The 14711-nt window shown below is 41.5% G+C and overlaps 1 protein-coding gene across 7 annotated transcripts in view; it reads right to left on the reverse strand.

Moving 5' to 3' along the window:
• Positions 1–14711, reverse strand: part of arid3c (AT-rich interaction domain 3C) — a 447620-nt gene that overhangs the window by 146207 nt on the left and 286702 nt on the right. For all 7 annotated transcript variants that reach the window (XM_033032379.1, XM_033032371.1, XM_033032361.1 and 4 more), the window contains exon 3: positions 6330–6402. In XM_033032379.1, coding sequence (XP_032888270.1) covers positions 6330–6402 — 73 coding nt within the window. The remainder of the gene's footprint in view (positions 1–6329; positions 6403–14711) is intronic.

The following is a 14711-nucleotide window of genomic DNA, read 5'->3' on the forward strand; positions in this document are numbered from 1 at the left end:
CTATCTATCTCTGCCTTAAATTTATCCACTGACTTGGCCTCCACAGCCTTCTGTGGCAAAGAATTCCACAGATTCACCACCAATTCACCACAGATTCACCACCAATGGACAGATACTGTCCATATGACTGGTAAAGTCCACAAGCCTCCATGTACGTGAGCTCACTGTCTCAATACACAGTCTCAGCCACTCACTTGATCTCTGTTCAGCACTTTCCCCTTCATCGATTGCACCTCATTTCCAACCCTAGATTTCTTAAATACACCCTTTTCCCATTTCTTGGCCGCATGCCTTGTTCATCAATTCTACCCATGCCCTGATCTTCAGTTCACAGCTGCCAACCCTCGCTCCCCACTGACTAAATATCCTCCTCATTCCTACGCACGAGACGGAGCAAAGGTCCACAAAGTCTCTCTCCATGGTGTGAAATGGCACTGAGGACTGAGAGTAAATCTTCGGGTCACCAACACTGTTTACTAAGAATAGAAACAGGAGAAAGATCTTTAGGGCGGAGGAACAGTCATAAATCATGATCCCGCTGCAGTCAATAGCAAAAATAGATGTATGTTTGATATCTTACAGAGAGAGTTTAAGGAACCTGGCACTAAAAAGGCCTTCAGGATGATGATCTCCAGACTGCTTCCTGCGCCACACACTGGACTAGTTAACTTCTCTTTACATATAATTTAGATCTGTTTGTAGGAGCATAATTTTAAAATTAGCTGGTAACACAAGCTGCTTTGGCAAAGAATAAGGAGAAATGAAAGACCCAGATGGGTTACGACAATGTGCAGATGAGTGGCAAATGGAATTTAATGTGGATGCCATGAAGGAACACATCTTGTGCAACGAATGGAGATCACATTCAAGAGTTTGAATTAACCGTTTAAATTAAATTAACTGTGGGTTTGAGTGCATGATTCTTTGAGATTGTGTGTCAGCAAAGGGGTGGCAAATATGACCAGGGAGGGCATAAGGTGCTGGAGTAACCCGTTGGGTCAGACAGCAACTCTGGAGAACATTGATAGGTGACGTTTCAGGTCAGGGCTAAGACTCTCTCACCCGATACGTCACCTATCTATACATAGACAAAAAATGCTGGAGTAACTAAGCGGATCAAGCAGCATCTCTGGTGAGAACGAATAGGTGATGTTTTGGGTTGTGACACTTCTTCAGCCTGAGAGAAGGGTTTTGACCCAGAACGTCACGTATCCCTTTTCTCCATTGATGTTGTCTGCCCCGCTGAGTTACTCCAACATTTTGGGTCTATCTTCGATTGAAACCAGCATCTGCAATTCCTTCCTAAAAGTTAGCTATCCATGTTCTCCAGAGATGCTGCCTGACCCGCTGAGTTACTGCAGTACTTTGTGTCTTCTTTTGTAAACTAGCCTCTACAGTAGTTTCTACAGGATAGGGGAAGGGTTGGTTTCCATTCTGTATTGGGGATTAAAATGGAGTGTTATCGGTGTGCTGTCATACAAGTAAATGTTATGTCCACGACTTCATGTAAAACCAAATGTAGTATTGACAAGGAGGAACAATGCCCATGAATGCTCAACTATTTTTTGATTGCTTGAGTTTAATGATGGAACGAAAAGTAAATATTTTAATCAATGTTAGGAACGTGGAACTGAGTCACCAGTATAGTTACTAATGCTGCAGGATTAGACTGAGTAGCTTCCAGTCTAGGTCACCTGTCTTCCCGTTCACTTACCCACGACCCAAGTGTTAACTGCAGGTTGTTTCTCAGTTGGAGCCACAACCAAACTGAAGCAGGGAGGGTTTCATCAGTGGAACTGGTTGCATCTTTAACCATGCATTACTCATTTACTCAGGTGCTGCACAGCCTGAGAAAATACCAAAGAGGAAGTCTACAAAAACGTCTGCATGCAATTTGCAAATTATTGGGTAAGGTCAAGGAAGATGCATCCTTCATCCAGGCCTGATCCTGTCTGCATGACAAACATGGCAACTAATTGCTGCTGCAGATCTGCATCGCAAGTTTGGACTGAGATAAATAACGTCTTCATTGTCTCTCTTAGCAAATTCAAATCCAAGCATTGTGTAAATCTAAGAAAAGGTAATGTTTTCACTATTTTGATCCTTGGTGCTGAGATTTCACCTCTCCCACTCTCTTAATCTCTCAAACTCCAGATGTTAAAAACCCATCATCGTATTTCATAAGATCATGTGATAAGAGCAGCATTAGGCCATTTGTCCCATCAAGTCTGCTCTGCCATTCAAACATGGCTGATCTATCTCTCCCTCCTAACCCCATTCTCCTGCCTTCTCCCCAGAACTGACACCTGTACTAATCGTTTAACAAACTCATCAGGAAGGCTGGCTCCATCCAGGGGGAAGAGTTGGATTCATGGGAGGTGGTCTTGGAGGGGAGGGTGTTCCTCAAACTGCCGAGCATCCTGGACCATACAGCTCACCCCCTCCATGACACACTGGTCAAGCTGAGGGGTACCTTCAGCAACAGACTGGTTCTACCATGATGCAGGACAGAACGCCACAGGAGATCCTTCTTCCCTGTGGCTGTCAAACTGTACAACAACTCCCCTTCTTTTGTGGGGTTGACTGAGACTGACTCCCACCCCCCCCCACCCCCCCCCCCCCCCAATCTTTGCACATCCCCAATCCTTTCCATTCATCACTTTAATTTCATGTTCATGTATTTTGTGGTTTTTATGACTGTTGGCAGATCAATTTCCCTCCTGGGATAAATAAATTTATATCATAGACATAGAGTCATAGAGTGATACAGTGTGGAAACAGGACCTTCGGCCCAACTTGCCCACATGTTTCAGCTACACTAGTTTCACCTTGTTCCATGCGCTTGGTCCATATCCCTCCAAACTTGGCCTATCCATGTACCTGTCTAACTGTTTCTGAAAAGTTGGGATAGTCCCAGCCTCAACTACCTCCTCTGGCAGCTTGTTCCATCCACCCACCAACCACACTTTGTGTGAAATCGTGTTGTATCATTTTGTAATCAATTTCCCTTTTCTGACACCAAAGATGGAGCTTGAGTCCAAAATGGCTGCTCTGTATTTCAAACAATAACTTTAAAGGCTTTAAATAACCTCCACCTCCCACAGCTCTGTCTTTAATATCCAAAAGCAAAGCAGTGCAGACATTAGAAATCTGAAATAAGACAGAAAATGCTGAACCTACTCAGCAAGTTACTCAAATCAGCAGAGGCAGAAACAGAGTAAATGTTTCAGGTCAATCACTCTTCATCAAAAAAATTCACTCTGTTTCTTGCCTACAGATACTGACTGACCTGCTGAGTAAATTCAATTAGTTTCTCTTTTTATTCCATTTGAATCGCAATGAGATCCAAATCTCACATGTTCATTATTTATAGATAAATGTCTATATATTCATAGATGTGGATCTATGAGGGGTGGTGACATGCTTTAAGAAAAAGCTAGGTAAATACAAGAAGCAGATAAAAATGCTGTGGCTTCAGGGAGTGAAAAAAAATGGAATCAGACTTAGCTTGTCCCGCAACCCTCGGCCGCAGCCACATTGCACTGAACGTCTCTTTGTGCTGCAGATGTTTGGCCAGGACTAGAGGGTGTGAGCTATAGGGAGAGATTGAGTAGGCTGGGTCTCCATTCATTGGAGCACAGGAGGATGAGGGGTGATCTTACAGAGGTGTATAAATTCATGAGAGGAATAGATCGGGTAGATGCACAGAATCTCTTGCCCAGAGATGGGGAAACGAGAACCAGAGGACATAGGTTCAAGGTGAAGGGGAAAAGATTTAATAGGAATCTGAGGGGTAACTATTTAACACAAAGGGTGGTGGGTGTATGGAACAAGCTGCCAGAGGAGGAAGTTGAGGCAGGGACTCCCCTAACGTTTAAGAAACAGTTGGACAGGATTGGATAGGACAAGTTTGTAGAGATATGAATCAAGCGGAGGCAGGTGGTATTAGTGTAGGTGGGACATGTTGGCCGGAGTGGGAATGTAGGGCCGAAGTGGCTGTCTCCACACTATATCACTCTATGATTATGCCTCTATGTTTGTTGTTCTATTTTAGCTAAGGTAGTAGTTGAGTTGCAACAAATGCCAATACCTACTGGAAAATTAAATATATGACATATGATGAAAGAATGGGTTGACTGGGCTTATTCACTGGAATTTAGAAGGATGCAAGGGGATCTTATAGAAACATATAAAAGTCTTAAAGTGTTGGACAGATTAGATGCAGGAAAAATGTTCCCGATGTAGGGGGAGTCCAGAACCAGGGGTCACATTTTAAGAAGAAGGGGGTAGGCCAATTAGGATTAAGATAAGAAAAAAACATCTTCACGCAGAGAGTTGTGAATCTATGGAATTCTCTGCCACAAAAGGCAGTGGAGGCCAATTCACTGGATGTTCAAGAGAGAGTTGGATTTAGCTCTTAGGGCTAATGGAATCAAGGGATATGGGGAAAAAGCAGGAAAGGGGTACTAATTTTAGATGATCAGCCATGATCACATTGAATGACGGTGCTGGCTCGTAGGGCCGAATGGCCTACTCCTGCACCTATTTTTCTATGTTTCTAATTATCTCATTGCTTCTGGACAGCTAATTGTAAAATTAATCAGTGTTTCAGGTCTTGATCACCACCTATATGGCTGATTGTTTTCTAGCTTAATGAATTTTAGTTTAATGCCAATACCGACTGGAAATTTAAATATATGAATACAAGATGTAGACAACATGAGCTCAATTGGAATGTCAAATATGTTGCAAACATTTTAAAAGACTGCAAGTGAAGACCAGAAGTGGAAGATAATCGCTGGTCTTCAAATATTACTTCAGCAACGAGACAGTAGAAGAGGAGTGAGAAAAAACATTCTTAACGGAGAACCTAATATTTATTTGCTGCAACTATCAATGAAACTTATGTTCAAAGACTTTCTTAGTTGATATCCACTTTTTGACAAATGATTATTTCTACTAGTAAATCAACTTTGGACATTCACAGTGACATGTAATTTTTCCTCAGGAAATCCACACAGCAGAGGTCAATGATGCTTTCAGCTGGCATCTTATCTTTGGCAATATTTGTACATTTGACATCTATTTGTAACAAAAATGATAGAATGTGCATGTAGTTTAATGATGATGACTGTGAAGTTATTTGTAAACATATGGCTTGTGGCTTCAAGCAGTGACAAATGGAATCATTCTTAGCTTGCCCTGTAACCCTCTGCCACAGCCATATTGCACTGAGTGTTTCTTTATGCTGTAAATGTTTGTTGTTCTATTTCAGGTAGCAATTGAGTTGCAACAATGGTCTCTAAGCCTCTGGACAGCTAATGGTAAAATCAACCAGAGTTTAAGGTCTTGATCAATGGCTGACTGTTTTCTACCTAAATGCATTTTAAGCTGGAAATTTAAATAAGAAACTTACAAAATTCTTAAGGGGTTGGACAGGCTAGATGCAGGAAGATTGCTCCCGATGTTGGGGAAGTCCAGGACAAGGGGTCACAGCTTAAGGATAAGGGGGAAATCCTTTAAAACCGAGATGAGAAGAGCTTTTTTCACACAGAGAGTGGTGAATCTCTGGAACTCCCTGCCACAGAGGGTAGTCGAGGCCAGTTCATTGGCTATATTTAAGAGGGAGTTAGATGTGGCCCTTGTGGCTAAGGGGATCAGAGGGTATGGAGAGAAGGCAGGTACGGGATACTGAGTTGGATGATCAGCCATGATCATATTGAATGGCGGTGCAGGCTCGAAGGGCCGAATGGCCTACTCCTGCACCTAATTTCTATGTTTCTAAGTAAAAACAAAGAAACAAGAAGAAATGCTGTGGAGCAAAGTTACAGATGAACATTTACTGACTTCTGTTTCATTAATTTGACTTGCAAAAAGCCTGCAAGTTGATATTCAAATTTTAAAGAAGGGGCTCAGGTGGACTTCGACTGTCCAGGTTTTGGTAAATAAAATATATTTTAAAGTAAATGTCGCCACAATATTTCCCCCTCCCTTCTTGATTCATGCCTGAACCCCAACAAGTGCTTGCCTAAATTATTAACACGAGGCTCATCAGTGAAAAACAAGGGCACAGGAATACAAGGAGGTGATGTGGGCACTGGGGTTCAGAGACAGAAATCTCCCACCCACCAGTCCGAGATAGAGGGAGAATGAGGTTGGTGGTGTAATGCAGCATTGTCACTCACCCCATGATATAGAAATATACATATATTTTTAAGGATAAGCTAAATCTAGAAAAATAAGCATTCTTGTCACACCCAAGTCATAACACCCATGTCAGAGAATGAGATTAAAATGCACTGACTTCGCATTGGCACAAGCACACTCACCCCTCTTTTGCATGAAGCTGAATAAGTCATCCAGAAATTCCTTCCTCTTTGGATCATCATCTAGCTCATACAGCTGTAAGACAAAAATAAATGAAATTGTGTGAAATATATATCAAATGAAATACAATAGATCCAGTGCATTATAGTTGATGCGGACAGGTAGACCCACAACTTATGAAAGAAAGCTGAACTGAAGTGAGGGGGATGCCTCCAAGGTACTAATTATTTTGATCCCGTGGATTCAAAGCTATTCAATGTAATTTTTAGTCGGAGGGTTAAGGAGGCCCCTAGCAGAAGGCTGTGGTCTTTTCAATGATCATTGTTGTGAATGTTTCAAGGACGGCTTTGCAGTCTCAACGAGATAGAGGATAGGGTTCAGAGAAAACAAGAGTAGCGTAAACAATGTAAAACCACATTTTATTGAAAAAAAAACTTTTGAGTTATTTATTATTTTTATAATTATTGGACAAAGGAAAAGTGGGTGGTTACCTATAATTAGGAATCAATTAATCAACTATCCAGGTGTATTGGTCACCTATTAGCATGGGTAAGCAGTGAGCCGTTATGGGAGATAGTAACAAAGAACTGTGGATGCTGGTTCATACCAAAGATAGATACAAAGTGCTGGAGTGACTCCACACGTCCTGCAGCATCTCTAGAGAATTAGGGTAGGCAACGTTTCAGGTTGGGAAGGGTTCAGACACTAGACACCGCCCATGTTTTTTCTACAGAGATGCTGCCTGACCCACTGAGTTACTCCAGCATTTTGTGTCTATCTTCGTTTTGGGAGATATGTTGGTCTACTAATACCTGAAGTGGAGAAGCATACTGGTTTTATGTAATACATAATACTTAAGATAATGTAATAACATAAGAAAGAATACAGCCCACCAGAGTAGATGATTGTCAATATCATTCTTCATTCAATGACACAAGATAATTCATAGGTTATAGGGGCAGAATTTGGTCATTCTGCCCATCAAGTCTACTCCGCCATTCAATTATGGCTAATCTATCTTTCCCTCTCAAACCCATTCTCCTGCCTTCTCCCCATAACCCTGACACCCACACTGATCAAGAATCTGTCAATTTTCACTTTATAAATATCCATTATTTATTGCCTCCACTGCCTGCTGTGGCAATGAATTCCCCTCATCCCCTTTCCAAAGGTAGATCCTTTTATTCTGAGGCTATTGGCCTCAGGTCCTAGATTCTCCCACTGATGCAAACATCCTCTCCACATCCACTCTATCCAGGCCTTTCACTATTCGATAAGTTTCAAAGAGGTCCCCCTCATCCTTCTAAACTCCAGCAGGTACAGGCCCAGTGCCATCAAAATCTCATCATACATTAACCAATCATCCCTGGGATCGTTTTCTTCAACCTCCTTTTGACTCTTTCCAATGCCAGCACATTCCTCCTCAGATATGGAGCCCAAAACTGCTCACAATACTCCAATTGTGGTCGGACCAGTGCCTTAGAAAGCCTCATTATATCCCTGTTTATATATTCTAGTCCTTTCAAAATAAATGCTAGTATTTCACGTACCTTCCTTATTACCTGTTTGACTTGCAAATTAACCTTTTTGGGAATCCTGCACGAGCACTGCCAAGTCACTTTGCACCTCCGATTCCTGAATTGAGCATTCTGAATGTTGGCCTCTCGAAGTTGCTCTATCTTTGAACAGGATCATGGCTGATCTGGTATAAACCTCCGCCCCATCCCCGCTCTATCTCACAACAGAGCAAATGCTATTCACTGTACCTCAGTACACCATATAACCCATATAAACCATATAACAATTACAGCGCGGGAACAGGCCATCTTGGCCCTACAAGTCCTTGCCGAACACTTATTTTCCCCTAGTCCCATCTACCTGCACTCAGACCATAACCTTCCATTCCTATCCCATCACGTGACAATACACATGACAATAAACTAAACTAAACAGATTTAGGCATTCCAGTGAGGATTTAACCCTCTGCCAACAACCCAGCGCAAAGGAGGCAAATAGTTGCAGCAGGCAGCACCTCTGTGACACACAATTTCAACATTGAGCCGCAGACAGACCAGCAAGAGACGCGCTGCCCTTGGAAGATGGCCACAGGCTGACCACAAATGGGCATGCTAATAACAACAGCCAACTACAAACTCCCTGACTAAACAACCCATCATAGATACCCCACAGGTGACATCTGCCTCGGATATCCACACCGACTCCCTGACATGGCCATGCTCCTTCAGACAGTCTGGTACAGACATCCCATGAAGCACACTCCAACAAGGGACTCCTGTCATAGATAGATAGCCCACCACAGATAACCAGCCAATCACAATACTGGTCCCAGATTGTCAACAAAGGGTTCCTTACTGCAGACTTCCCCATCTCAATCACTCCTGTAACAACTTCCTCACACTCCACCTTGTAAACTGTAGGTCATGTCTGACACATTTGTGCAATGTCATTCTGTGGAACTGACTGTGTCAGTGACAGTAGTGCAGTTCATATCATCGACAATAAGGCCCTTGATAAGATCCCAACTGGGAGACTGGTCCAAAATATAAAAGCTCATGGGATCCAGGGTAATTTGGTAAATTGGATCATAAATTGGCTTGGCAGATTATGATTTTCAGTGGTTTTGTTTGCCATTGTACCCCAGAGATGTACAGCTGGGATTGTGGCTGGAGCCCTTGAATTTGTTAAATATATACTAATCATCTGGATGTGGAAGCTGGGTGTATGATTAGCAAGTTTGGAGTTAATGTAAAAATTGTAGTGTTATTGTTAGTAAGGACCTTGGCGAACAAGACAATATTGATGAATGGGTAAGATGTGTGTGGCAATGGCAGATGGAATTTAATTGTAAAAATATTAGATAATGCATATTTTGGATGACTAATAAGGCTGGGGCATTCACAATGAATGAAAAGAGCCCTAGAAAGTACTGAGTACTGATGTAGATTTTCAAGGATCAATGAAGGCAATAGCACAGTTAGATAATATGATTAAGAAGACATACAAGATACTTGCCTTTAATAGCTGGGGCATTAGAATATAAGAGTGGCAAGCCTTGACTAGACCATACTTGGGGAACTATGTGTCAAACCTAGATGTGATGCACAGTAAATTCACCACTTGCTTGGGATGGAGGTTTCCGGTTATGAAAAGTGACTGAATAGGCTGGGTTTGATTTTATTTTTCCTTTGTTTAAAAGATATTTGAAAGCTGGACATTTTGCCTGAGGGGTTGGTGAAACCAGGTACTTTTGAAATATTTAAGAACGACCTGGTCGCATTCTTGAACCTGAAAGGCATGGAAGGCTCTGGGCCAAGCGTTGGAAAATAGGATTAATATATATATATAGGTACTTGACAGCTGGCATAGAGCCTGTTCTGTGCTGTCACATTTGTGCAATGATATGAAATATCATGATAGTCCATGATAGTCTCCGCTCGATGTTCTTTCCAACTGACTTCGATGGAAAGGAAGACCAGTTACAATGCCAAAAGGAGCAACTAATTCAAAAGTGGATCATTTACATTGCTGGCCTAACATTACAATGATTAAGGGAACAATTATCCCTCAACAAATACCAACACAAGATGTTGATTTCTCCATCACCCACTGATTTATGCACACACACAAAATCCTGACTTCTCATTTCCTGAATGTGTCGTACAATAAATTCCTCAACATTTTTGAGATAACAATTGAGCATGCATTTGATATTGATTGGTTTGCAGGATTATCAGAAAACTGCTGGAGCACAAGGGGCTGATCGGCTTCCTTCGATGTAACTTTGTTGGATCCTTGCTGTGTGTGTAGTTGCTGCTGCACTTGTCTACCTAAGAGCAGTGACTCCATTACTGAAAAACACAATTGTTGACCACATTGCTATTTGTTGTGGTATTTTGGTGTACATCTGTAACCAGGAAGGAGGAAGTGTTAGGAGTATTGGAGCACTTTAGGATGGATAACCATCCATTGCTTCACAGTATCTGCAGAAAGATACTAATGGAAGCACGAGACAAGATTGCTGGGGTTCTGATGGAGATATTTTATAGCCGCGTTGGCCATACGTGAGATACCAGAAAACTGGAGGATATCTAACATTGACCCCTCTTCAAAAGAGCAGTAGAGATAAACCAAGTACTCGCGGACACTTGTGTAATGGATGGGATTTATATACGGCCTTTCTAGAAATCAGATGGTACATAAACTGGAAACGGAAATGCTACTGCGCACCCACAAATGTTCTATTCAACGTGGAATTCACCTGAATATTCACCTGAAGACCAGGTGGGAGCTCTGATGTGGGAGCTCCGACGCGGAGCCCAGGTGGGAACTCCAACGTTGAGACTAGGTGGGAACGCCGACGTGGAGAACATGTGGGCATCAGTGGGCTCAAGGAATTGCTTACGTAAGTGCGAGTTTACATAAGTTGCCTATTACTTATACCTGTAACTTTAGGCTGGTTGAGCCTTGCATCGGCGATAGGGAGGTTGTTGGAGAAGATTCTGAGGGACAGGGATTTATGTTTATTTGGATGGGCAGGGACTGATGAGGTGGAATGAGTATGATTTTGTGCAGGATAGATCATGTTTCACAAATCTGAAGACTTTGTTTTCCCAGGACAGGGAAGTCTGGAATGAGAGTACACAGGTTTAAGAGGGGAAATGTAAATACGTTCAGAGGGCTGTTTCACACAGATAATCTGGAGCAAGCTGCCAAAGGAGATGGTGCAGGCAGATACAATCACAATGTTTAAAAAGGGGTTTGGACAGGGACTTGGATAGGAAAAACATGAGGCATGTGGTCCATAGGCATAGATAAGCATCACATGGTGGGCCTAATGAATGAATGAATGAATGATACTTCATTGTCACATGTGACAAGTCACAGTGACATTCTTTGTTTTCCATACCCAAGGTATTCACTGAGTTGCCACGTAAAGCGTTTATGTAGCTTTACAGTCAATGCCCTAACCAATCATGGCTGTTTGCCTTCTTTACTACCTATCCATGTTGCCACTTTCAGGAAGAAATGGGCTTGGAACCTAAGATGTAACTGTACATAAATACTCCTTGGGGTCCTGCAGTTTACGATATACTTTCCTCATGCATTTGATCTTCTAAATGTATCCCACCTCACACTTGTCCAGATTAAACTCCATCTGCAATTTCTCTGCATCAAATGATCTATATCCTGCTGAATACTGCTGCTTCTCCTCACAACTTCTTAAATGGATGCTGTACACCCACTAACAGGTTATGAGAGAGAGAGAGAGATCATCAAGTAAATGAAACATGTGGTCTTGTCTTACGGCATGACAAATATTGTGGGTGAAAATTGATACGTCCTATCGTACCAGATTTTTCACTGCATTGTCAAACACAAGCAACAGCAGCACCTTTACATCCAACTGCAAGTTATTCCTTCATCCTTCCGAGGACTTAATGATCATTATTCCTCTCAGATGATTCTAATCCTTGGGATCTCATGGGTCCACAATGAGTTCCTGATGTTGTATACTGTTAATAATTTTAAAAGTTGCAATGGCAAAAACCTATGTAAAGGAGGATGTGAAGGAGGAGTGTAATCAAAACTTGTGGCACCAGGTCATGTTCTCTATAATCAAATGTTACAATGAACCAAGACAGGGCTTTTTTTCTTTGCAAATGAAAGTGTGCACATTAATTTGAAAGGAGGTATTTACAACCTGATTTCAATCAGTTGGATTCATTTTGTTTCTTTCATTAAATGCGTAATAATCCACGAATATCCACACCGCTCCATGTAAATATGAGGTTGTGGGCAACTCACACAAAACATTGGCTTCTATTTGTTATATATGCACATGTGCGTTTGTGTATGTGTGTGGGCAACTTTCCGCATGGCACAAATTCATACTTGAACTCTAGGGATAGCTGCCCTTCAGCTCTGTCTGGTCCAGCAGTTCACTTTTCTTTCCTATCATATTGCTCAATGAGTACACGTATTTAGTTTCATTTAGAGATACAGTGCGGAACCAGGTCCTTCGGCCCACTGAGCCCATGCGATCCCCATACAACATACACTAATGCTATCCTAAACATTAGAGACAATTTACTATCTTTACCAAAGCCAATTAACCTACAAACCCGTACATTTTGGAAGTGTGGGAGGAAACTGGAGCACCTGGAGAAAACCCACGCAGTCATGGGAGAGAACGTACAAACTCCGTACTTACAGCACCCCCTAATCAGGTTCGAACTGAGTTCCTGCGCTGTAAGGAAGCAACTCTACTGCTGCGCCACCGTGCCACCTGTATTATTCCATTTTACTCCATCTACACACTGTTTTTAATCTATTGATTTAAAATTTGATGATTTTATTCAAAAGGAACTGTGCACAAAAAGCTGCATCAAAGGACGTTAAATTAGAAACCTGATGCCCAACTTGATGTAATATTTCAACTGTATGAAAGTGTAAAATATGTGACTGTAAATCTGGGGCCCATTTATATCTCATCTAAAATTTATTTCCATTGTCGTCTGCAATGTGGCAATTTGAGTCAACATTCTCTTTTCCTTTGTAATGTATGGCTTTAAGTGAATGTTGTGGCTATGAATCACTCTGTTTTTTAGTCTCATCTGCAGCAGTTTCAACACTATATAAAATATGTCATTAATTTCTTTTATATTTTGAGCCTTCAGTTACTTACACATTACATATCGTTTATCATTCCTCTCCACATTTTTGTAGATCTCAGAATATTCTATCCAACCAACTCCCTGGTATCATCCATGAAAATCACTATTTTGCAGAGTTTCAGTCAACTTTACAAAACGAAAATACTAAATATCCCAAATAATATCTGAATAACAGGCTACTGACATTGTTACTGCTTCCTCTTGTTCATTTCTAGGCTTTGCTTTGCATGTGGACTATTTGTATCATTCTTGAGGAACAGAGCGGCATGGTGGTGCAGCGGTAGAGTTGCTGCCTCACAGCGTTTGCAGCACCAGAGACTGGGGTTCGATCCCGACTACGGGTGCTGTCTGTACGGAGTGTCTATGTTCTCCCTGTGACCGCATGGGTTTTCTCTGAGATTTTTGGTTTCCTCCCACACTCCAAAGACGTACAGGTATGTAGGTAAATTGGCTTGATAAATGTAATAAATTGGCCTTAGTGTGTGTAGGATAGTGTTAATATGCGGGGATCGCTGGTTGGCACGGACTTGAGGGGCCGAAGGGCCTGTTTCCACATTGTATCTCTAAACTAAACTCTATCAAAGGCTTTTTCTGAGTGTCTAGATTTTCTGATTATTATTATCATTTATTATTACAACACCATTATCATAACTAATTTTATGATGATTTTAAATAACACTGGTCAGGATACTAAGGTTACCATTTTGTATGTGGATCACAATCCATGTGATATGTTATCAGCTCAAAAACACATTATTTATTGAAATATTTCACCATTATTGCATGCTTCCATCACCACCCCTTGCAGTGCATTCCAGACACCCACCATTCTCCACCAAATATAGTTGCCCCGCAAATCTCCTTTAAACTTTCCCCCTTGGACCTTAAAGCTATGCCTTCTAGTCTTTGATATTTCCATGATGGGAAAAAAGATTCTGATTACCTACCCTATCAATCTGTCTACCTATCTATTCTCCCTTGTGGTTATTATGCTGCCTGATACCCTTGATCTAAAACATGACATGACATCAATAGTGCCAATAGCTAGGCAACAACAGTCTTCTGGACTTATAATGATGATAACATGGGCAAAGAGATATCTCCTTATCCCACTCCAGGTGGGTAACATTTTGTTTCCTGAGATAATGTCTCCTAGCTCTAGATTCCACATCCAGAGGAAACAACTGACTAATATCTACCCTGTCGGCTCCTCTCTAAACATATATTTAGAAAATATCATCTTGCACTCTTCTAAAATTCAACGAGTGAATGGCAATATTACACATACATTTACTAACCAACAGTAAAACCATCAAGGAGTCACTTTACACAATTGTATAGTCAAGCAGCAATTTATATGTCACAGTTTATTTTACTGCAAGCCTTAACCTATGACCCTCCCTCCTGACAACCCGGGCAACTTGCCAATTCCTCTCAGTTTGACGTTTCCAGATAATGCACAGGGAAAAGCTGTGATAAAACTACCAAAGCTTAATTCCATCATATAATCTACAGTTTGCAACTGCCTAAATTGCATGAATTAGCTGAAAGAGCACACAGAATCTTTCCTGATGTCTCAGAGCATTTCACAGCTCATGAAGTACTTTTCAAAGTGCGGTCGCTAATGAAATAAGGGAAATGTACATCCATTTTACACACAAACAAAGGGATAAACTGCAAATTATGTTG

Source organism: Amblyraja radiata, chromosome 1, assembly GCF_010909765.2.
Source record: "Amblyraja radiata isolate CabotCenter1 chromosome 1, sAmbRad1.1.pri, whole genome shotgun sequence".
NCBI classification, from domain to species: domain Eukaryota; kingdom Metazoa; phylum Chordata; class Chondrichthyes; order Rajiformes; family Rajidae; genus Amblyraja; species Amblyraja radiata.